The sequence below is a fragment of the Kryptolebias marmoratus genome, linkage group LG6 (assembly GCF_001649575.2).
Source record: "Kryptolebias marmoratus isolate JLee-2015 linkage group LG6, ASM164957v2, whole genome shotgun sequence".
In the NCBI taxonomy this organism is placed as follows: domain Eukaryota; kingdom Metazoa; phylum Chordata; class Actinopteri; order Cyprinodontiformes; family Rivulidae; genus Kryptolebias; species Kryptolebias marmoratus.
The window spans coordinates 28,930,289-28,939,645 of record NC_051435.1 but is presented as its reverse complement, the minus strand read 5'-3'; the positions used below and the strand labels follow the sequence as shown (position 1 = coordinate 28,939,645).

Genomic DNA, 9,357 nt, shown 5'->3' with positions numbered 1-9,357 from the left:
AAATTTATAAACTATGGATCTGGTCAGCTGGTCTCTCAATGCAATTGATCAAATTTTCTGGATGGGAAGACTGGGCAAGGGAGAGCCCGCCTGCCCAGATGGGACAACATTCGCTGGATACACAATGGATTCCTGGAGGAAATGGAATATTGTTTGTCTATCAGTTTTGTCAGTGGAAGACGTGGAAGATCTACATATTTGGGTTTTTGATAACAGGATTTCTGCTGTTTGGATTAGGCAGTTACCTGATTTACTGTCAAATTCGTTTGATGGGTTCGGCGTTCAACACTCAAACTGTGATGTTACAGGAGCTGAATCGCAAGTTGGATGCGATCCTTTTACAGGACTGCAGACTAAATGCGGTTCAGGGACTCAGGAATGAAATGGGTTAAATCTTGGAGAAAGTTGCTTGCTCGAATCAGGCGGAATGGACCTGGAAGTTGGCTGTTTGGATTCACCATTGAGAAGTATCAGCAAGACTTTTAAGGCAGACGGAAAACATAATGTCGGCCTGACCCAAAACAATTACTGTTATGTGAATTCTGGCTTCCCTTTGCTGGCCTTGGCCAGCTTTCTTCAATTTCTCCCCAGATTTTATGTAAACAAGATGCTCTGCCCCCTCTCCTGCCTAAGGACATCTGTGGATCTGCTCTGGGCTTGCTGATAAACATTCCACCATTATCAAAGACAATGGCCTCTGTGACGTGATTCATGGACTTCTCTACAAACACATACACACACACACACAACATGCACCACACTGCCTCCCACCACTTCTACACACACACACTCATACAACACACACCACATTGTCTTCCACAGTCTCTAAAACACACACGCACACTTTCCGCTGTCTTTGAGTCATCTCTGTCATCCCACTCCCTCCCTCCCCTCCTTCACTACCTGAGCCACTTGTGTGGGTTGTAGAGTCCGTCTCATGCTACCACAAGTGTGAAAGCACCACCAACATTCAAAAGTGACCAAAACATCAGCCAGAAAGCTTAGGTACTGAGAAGTGGTCTGTGGTCCCCACCTGCAGAACCACTCCTTTATTGAGTGTCTTGCTAATTGCCGATAATTTCCACCTGTTGTCTATTCCATTTGCACAACAGCATGGGAAATTGATTGCCAATCAGTGTTGCTTCCTAAGTGGACAGTTTGCTTTCACAGAAGTTTGAAGTTACTTGGAGTTATATTGTGTTTAAGTGTTCCCTTTAGCTTTTTTGAGCAGTGTACTTAAAAAGCTCAGTGGTGACAGTTGAACCTCAGATTCAGGAAGAACAATACTGGTTCCATTTATGTACAAAATTTCTTGGTGCAGCAAGAAAGCGGTAGGGGTCCAGTTTAGTGGCCTCAGGATTTCATCTCTGTTATTTGCAGATGATGTGGTTTTGTTGGGGTCATTGTGCTGTGATCTCCAGTTCTCACTGAAGCATTTTGCAGCAGAGTGTGAAGTGGTTGGCATGAGAATCAGCTCCTATAAATATGAGGCCATGGTCCTCTGTTGGAAATGGGTGGATTGCTCTTTTTGTGTTGGGAATGAGTTGTTGTCTCAAGTAGAGGAGTTTAAGTATCTCTGTGTCTTGTTCCTGAGTGAGGAAAGAATGTAGCCTGAGACCGACTGATAGATCGGTGTGACTTGCAAGCAGTATTGCATACTCTGTACCTGTCTGTTGTGGTGAAGAGGAAGCTGATCTGCAAGGCAAGACTTTGTTTACTGGTCAGTCTACATTCCTACTCTCACCTATGATCATGAACTTTGGGTAGTGACTGAAAGAATGAGATTGTGGATACAGGCGGTCCAAATGGATCTTCTCCACAGGGTAACTGGGCTCTCCCTGAGAGAAAAGAAGTTTGGTTATCCAGGAGGGACTCAAAGTAGAGCCACTGCTCCTCCACATCGAGAGAAGCCAATTGAGATAGTTCGAATATCTGGTAAAGATACTCCCTGAACGCCTTGCTGGGAGGAGTCCCCAGAGAAAACCCAAGACACGCTGGAGAGACTGTCTCTCAGCTGGCCTGGGAATGCCTTGGAATCCTCCTGGAAGAGGGGGCTATGGAAAGGGATGTTTCCATAGCATATCATTTGTATGTTTAGAAGTTACATGAAAACAATCTGATTGTATTCTGTTCAGAAAACATTTAGAGGCCTCACTTACTCATGCTGTTTAAATCCTCTTTATAAAAGTATGCATCTGAACTTCTTTAAAATCAGCAGCACTGCTTGGCCAAAAAAAAAAAGTTGCTGCCTGGATTTAACTAAGTAATTAGGTACAAGCCTCCTGTTGGATAATTACTGCATGGGTGATTATGTTTCAGCTGGCAACAAGTTATTTAACCCCAACTGGTGCAATGAGTTGCTTCTCATTTCTTAAACAACCATGTTGAAAGCCACATCCTGTGGTCGTGGAAAAGATGTCAGTCTGTTTGAGAAGGGTCAAATCATTGGCATGCATCAAGCAGAGAAAACATCTAAGGAGACTGCAGAAACTACTAAAACTGGGTTAAGAACTGTCCAACACATTATTAAAAACTGGAAGGATAGTGGGGACCCATCGTCGTCAAGGAAGAAATGTGGCTGAAAAAAATTCTGAATGATCGTGATCGGTGATCACTTAAACATTTGGTGAAAACAAATCAAAGAAAAACAACAGTAGAACTCCGGGCTACATTTAATAGTGAAAGAGTAAGAACATTTCCACACACAATGCAAAGGGAACTCAAGGGATTGGGACTGAACAGCTGTGTAGACTTAAGAAAACCACTAATCAGTGAGGCTAACTGGAAAAAAGGCTTCAGTTTACTANATTTGCTAAAGATTGGACTCTGGAGCAATGGAAGAAGCTCATGTGGTCTGATGAGTCCAGATCGACCCTGTTCCAGAGTGATGGGCTCATCAGGGTAAGAAGAGAGGCAGGTGAAGTGTTGCCTACTGTCCAAGCCTGTGGGGGCAGTGCTATGATCTGGGGTTGCTGCAGTTGGTCAGGTCTAGGTTCAGCAACAGGATGAGCTCAAAGAATGAGGTCAAAGGTCAGCTGACTACCTGAATATACTGAATGACCAGGTTATTCCATCAATGGATCTTTTCTTCCCTGATGGCACGGGCATATTCCAAGATGACAATGGCAGGATTCATCGGGCTGAAATTGTGAAAGAGTGGTTTAGGGAGCGAGAGACATCATTTTCACACATGGATTGGCCCCACAGAGTCCAGACCTTAACCCCATTGAGAATCTTTGGGATGTGCTGGAGAAGGTCAGACTCTACCATCATCAATGTGAAAAACTAATGCAACACTGGATGGACATAAATCTTGTGACATTGCAGAATCTGACTGAAACAATGCCACAGCGAATGTGTGCTGTAATCAAAGTTAAAGGCGGTCCAACAAAATAGTGTGTAATCTTTTTTTTTGGTGGCGACTTTTTTTTTAGCCAGGCAGTGTACAATTAAACTTAGAAATGGGAAGGCATCTTTTCAGAGGTATAGAATGATATGAACATATATGGCAGTGAGTCTGTGTCTGTAGGTTTCTTGTAAAGAGTGGTAATAAACGTTTCCATTATATTAGTGATGTAAATATCCAAAAGGTTAATGAACCATAGTAAGTAAATTTTAAATGTTCTTATGTGTTAATGAAGCGATAAGTCTTTGAATTGACAGTGGCACTTAAGGACCAGGATTTCCTACCCCTGGTGAAGGGGAATATAATATATCCGAGCATCATATGGATTGGGCCGTCCCATTCAGCTGGTATGGTATGGCTCAGGAACGACTAAAATACCCAACCTCTCAGCCAGCTACCTCTGAAAAGCTGCAATTTCAAGTAACCCCATTGTGAACTGGCACCAGCAATGCACAGCTTCTCCTAGTTTTCCTCTATAATTCTGGGGCCAGTTCAGTGCAAAGTTCCAAATTGCCCTGTGACTCCAAATCAGATATTAAGCCAGGCAACATTTCATGCTCCTGAGCTGTAGAAGGAACATTTTGAGGATCTCCTTAATCTGTCCACCATGTCTACCTTTAAGGAGGCAGAGTCTGTGCACTCGAAGGAAGACAGGTCCATTTCCATGGCAGAGGTCACCAAAGTAGTCAAAAAGCTCCCCAGTGGCACAAGGGTGGACAAGATTCCCTCTGAGTTGCTGAGAGCTCTGGATGTTGTGGGGTTGTCATGGTTGACATGTTTCTTTAATGTCGCATGGAGGACCAGGACAACACCTGCAGAGTGGCAGACCAGGGTGGGGGTTCCCATTTTTAAAAATGGGGATTGGAGAGTGTGTTCCAACTATCAAGGAATCACACTTCTTAGCCTCCCCGGGAAAGTCTACACTAGGGTGTTGGAAGGGAGGCTTCAACCAATTGTCAAATCTCAAATCCTCAACCTCAAATTTCACAATTTGAGGTTGTCAAACCTCCAATCCAAGAGGAGCAGTGTGGTTTTTGTCCCAATCATGGAACATTAGACCAGATCTTCACTCTTGCAAGGCAACTTAGGGGGTCATGGGAGATCTGGAGAAGGCTTATGACAATGTTTCCTGAGGCACTCTGTACGGGGTGGTGCAGGAGTATGGGGTGCCTGGGTTGCTTTTGAGGGCTATCCATTCCCTGTATAACCAAAGCAGGGGCTGTGTCCGCATTCTTGGCACAAAATTGACCTTATTCTTGGTGAGGGTTGGACTCCGCCAGGGTTGTCCTTTGTCCCTGAACCTTTTTATGGTATTGATGGAAAGGATCTCAAGGCACAGTTGTGGAGACACATGTATCTGGTTTGGGAACCTCAGGGTCTTGTCTCTGCTTTTTGCGGATGATGTGGTTCTGTTGCCATCTTCGGCCATGACCTTCAGCGTGCACTGGGACGGTTCACTGACAAGTGTGATGCAGTTGGGATGAGAGTGAGCTCCTCTAAGTCCAAGACCATGGTTCGCAACCAGAAACCTATTCCTCTGGGTCAGGAATAAGTCTCTGCCTCATGTGGAGGAGTCCAAGTATCTGTGATGATAGGATAAAGCGGGAGATAGATTGATAGATTGGGGCATTGTGCACAGAAATGAGGGTGTTGCTTCGATCGGCCAAGGAAAAGAAAGAGTTGAGTTAAACTGCAAAACCCTTGATTTACTGGTCCATCTACATTCCAACACTCAACTATGGTCATGAGGTGTGGATCATGAGTAAAAAAACCGAGATCCCAAATACAAGTGGCTGAAATGAGCTCCCTTTGTAGGGTGGCCAGGCTACCTTAGAGATACGGTGAGGAGTAGAGCTGCTGCTCTTTCACATCGAAAGGAGTAGGTTCAAGTGGCTCTGGCATCTGATTAGAATGCTTCCTAGACACATCCCTTTGGAGGTTTTTTGGGCATGTCCCACTGGGAAAAGATTAAGGGCAGGAGTAGGGGATTTAGAAAACTGAACTGAATCATATAGACAAGTTTCAGTACTTTGTAGTTGGATACTGTTGACTGAAAAAGTTTTTGTTGCACCCCGACATTCTCACGGCAGGTCAAAATTGTGCATATATTTACTCACACTTTCATTTTAGTACATCCCAATGTGTGGGTGGAACATGGCATACGCAACTTTTTGTGCGTGTGCACTGTTCGTACATGAAGCCCCTAGTGATGTGCACTTATAGACACCCTTATGTCCGATCATGGTGTTTGTTATGGTTAAACTGGGACTACTACAGAAGTCCAGTAACAAAATTGCACTTGGGTTTGGTCAGAGAGGCAGTTCCTCCCAATCACATCCTTACAGATAACACTGTTATTGTCACTGCTACGTTGACATTAAAATCCTCCAGCGGAACAAAAGAGTCCCCAGCTGGATCACCTTCTAGCACCCCCACTAAGAATTCAAAGAAGGCTGGGTACTCTGAACTGCTGTTTGATGCACAGACACAATTAACAGTTAGATCCCGTCGCCTTACCTGAAGGTGCAGGGAAGTTACCCTCTCAGCTACTGGGGAAAACTCCAACACACAGGGGTCAAGCCGAGGGGCTATAAGTAGGCCCATGTCAGCTCAGCACCTCTCACCATGAGCAACCTTGAGTAAGGTCAAGCCCATCTCAAGGAAATCGATTCCAGAACCCATGCTATGTGTTGAGGTAAGCTTGACCATATCTAGTTGGTACCTCTCAACCTCATGCAGAAGCTTCTTCCCCACTAGAGATGAGATTCCATGTCCCAAGAGCCAGCTTCGATAAGCTAGGGTCAAAGTGCCAAGGCCTCCTCCTACAACTGTCACCCATAATACACTGCACTCAACCTGTATGGCCCCTCTTACAAGTTATAGGCCCACAAGAAGGCAAACCCATGTTGGTCATTTGGGCTGAGCCTGATCAGGTCCCATAGGTAGAGTCCTGGTCACCACATGCTTGGTGACAAGCTCCTAACCCAGGACTTGCTCCAAGGTGGGGCCCCAGTAACCCATGTCCAGGCGAGGAACATTGAACTCCTTGTTTTCTTCCATCCATACGACTGTTGTGAATTGCTCTTTTGTCTGACCTGACACCTAGGAATAATCTGCCTTGGGAGCCCCTACTATGTGCAATTGCCCCCTCCGGCAGCATAGCTCCTAGGATCATTCATCTTAATATCTATATGTACAGCACTTTGGCTACCCCTGTGGTTTTTAAAAATGTGCTATATAAATAAAGTTGATTGGTTGATTCAGGCACACATTCTCCTTCCCCATGATAAGGTAGCTTTTCACAGAGGAGAATTCAGTCTATTTGTTAAGTCTTTTATTTTGAAATTTAAGAATGTTAATAATTCTGCCAAACTGATCAGATTAAAAGTGAGCATTGAGTTTGCTAACTTGCATCAGTTTAGAAACATCAACCAGACGCAAACATTGCTTTTTTCAACACTAGGAGAGAAGACTGGAAGACGCCTTACTAGATCGAGGCTACATGGGCAGCTGTCACGCTTTCTTTTTAGGGACTCCAGAGAGGTTGATCTGTCCTCAGCAGAACCACGAAGAAGAGGCAGATTGAGGCCTCAATCTGATGATCAGTGGACTTCAATCCAGACTATTTGCAGGCCATGCCATTGACATTATGTCTTTATTGAGGAAAATCTTTTAAGACATTTGCCCTATGGCAAGATGCATTATCATCTTGAAAAATGAAGTCATAATCACTGAACATCACGTCAACTGATGGAATAAGAAAAGAGTCCAAAATTACAATGTAGACTTTGGCATTTATTGAAGATGTAATGACTGCCATACCTCCCCTGCCTTTACCTAACATGACACTTTCTTTCAGTCGCCCCCACAGTCCATGATTGCTTTTCTTTAGCCTGCTGTCACTTTGTTTTTTTCTGTTTGGGTGTCAAAGACAGTTGTTGTTTTTTACTTTTCTGTATGTAAATTCCATTTATTTTAGGTGATTTCTTGCAGTTTGGTCCCAGACATTGACTCCAGTTTCCGTCCACTTGTTTCTCATTTGTGTTGTTATGCATTTTGTGTTTTCTTAATACTTTGGTGTCTCCATTGGTCTATCAGTATGCTTCCCTTTTACGACCTTGCCACTTTGTCCTCTTTGTCCAGAATTTAGACACAGCTGATTGAGAACAACCAACATCATTTGCAAAATTCTGTGATGATTTGCTTCCTTGAAGTTGTTTCATAAAGCTCTCCTTTGTTTCAACTGACATCTCGCATGTTGGAGCCATGATTTATAACAATCTTCTTTGTACAACAGCTATCCAAGATATGAACACTCGTTTTTAACTGAAGACTAATTAACAGATTTAATCTGATGCAGGTGTTAAAAAATATAATATGCACATTAGTATTCACAGCCTTTGCTATGACACTCAAAATTGAGTTCATGTGCACCCTGTTTCCACTGATCATCATTATAAATGCAGTAGATTGGAGGTGATTTGAAAGGCACATATCTTTCAAATTTATGGTCCCATGGTTCTGTAGTTGACTGTGCATGTCAGAGCACAAACATGAAGTACAAGGAACAGTTTTTTATACAGAATTGATCTATATGAAAGAATGTTCCTACATTTTTAAACGTAGATGAGAAGTAAATGATGAACAAAGAAATGTAAATACAATATGTACATAGTCACACAAAGATCCCCTGTATTTGGTATGTTTGAGAGACATTCTAAATGATGTAATAACTTTCCTGCCTCTCTATCACAGTGGGAATGCAAGACAGAGATGGACAAATCATACCAATTTGGTCGTATTGAGGTGAGCTGTGAAGGTTACAACCACCCTTCTGATCCCTATGTGCTGAGAGGCTCTTGTGGACTGGAATACACACTGGAACTGACTGATAAAGCCTGGACGAGGACTAAAGACACCTTTGGTTCTGGAGGTGGATTTAAAGGATGGGGAGGTAATATTTAAATGTGATTGTAAGACACTTTTTTTAATGTTACAAATAGTTTTGCAAGAACAGGATGAAGATGATGGCAAAGTTCTTTTTTTTTTTTTTGATTCAGGTCTTTGGGGATTTGCCTCCAGTTTCTTTAGCGGCTCTTTTAAAAACGTACACCAGCAGAACCAGCAGAACCCACACCCCTCAGACAGCGAACGTTCAGGAGACCTGCTGGTTGTTGTTGTGTTTCTTCTCTTAGCATTTGGTGTCTACAAGCTGTTCCTCAGTGGTAACACAGCCCAATGGGGGCAAGCTGGTAGACCATTCAGGTATCCTCAAGATAGTCACCACAGCTCTACGGCGGAACCGCCCCCACCAGGATTTAGACCCGACTACACAGGTACCTGATGCTGCAGAAGAATGCCAAATACAAAGAACTAGAGAAATGAGAAAATGCAACGATAAACCTAGCATAGCAATAGCCAAAAACTAAAAATACCAAAACTCTAGCTAAAAGTTAAAAGTAGCAAAATGTTAGCCAAAAGCAGCAAAATGCACAATTAAACTAGCAAAACAATAGCCAAAAGCTAAGAGTAGCAAATCGCTAGCTAAAAGTTAAAAGTAGCAACAGGATACAGGGTTTCCCCCAGAAAAGAGGCTAAGCCCGGTGGTAGGTGGCCAATCGCCGGCCGACTGTGATTTAGTAAAAAAAAAAAAAGATTAGAGTTGACAGAAAGTTGAAAATATGGCTATTTATTATGTGATATTGTAAGATATTTGTGCCAAATATTCACACAACTACAGTTTTACAAAAAGGCACTTTTGAAATACTTTTTTAAAACAAAAATACAATTAAAATAAATACTAATTGTTTACACCTAATTTGAATCCTAATTTAAGTCACATTTACAAATAAATGAAATGAACATAAATGAAAAAGTGCAAACAAAGCACCAACACACGTCTCACTTCCAGGCCAATGAATAACAACAGAGAACTCTGACAAACAGACAGA

At 42.9% G+C, this 9,357-nt stretch overlaps 1 protein-coding gene across 2 annotated transcripts in view; it reads left to right on the top strand.

Moving 5' to 3' along the window:
- Positions 1-9,357, top strand: part of saraf (store-operated calcium entry-associated regulatory factor) — an 18,358-nt gene that overhangs the window by 6,454 nt on the left and 2,547 nt on the right. For both annotated transcript variants that reach the window (XM_017434687.3, XM_017434686.3), the window contains exons 3-4: positions 8,162-8,360; positions 8,467-8,742. In XM_017434687.3, the coding sequence (XP_017290176.1) occupies positions 8,162-8,360; positions 8,467-8,742 (475 nt within the window). The remainder of the gene's footprint in view (positions 1-8,161; positions 8,361-8,466; positions 8,743-9,357) is intronic.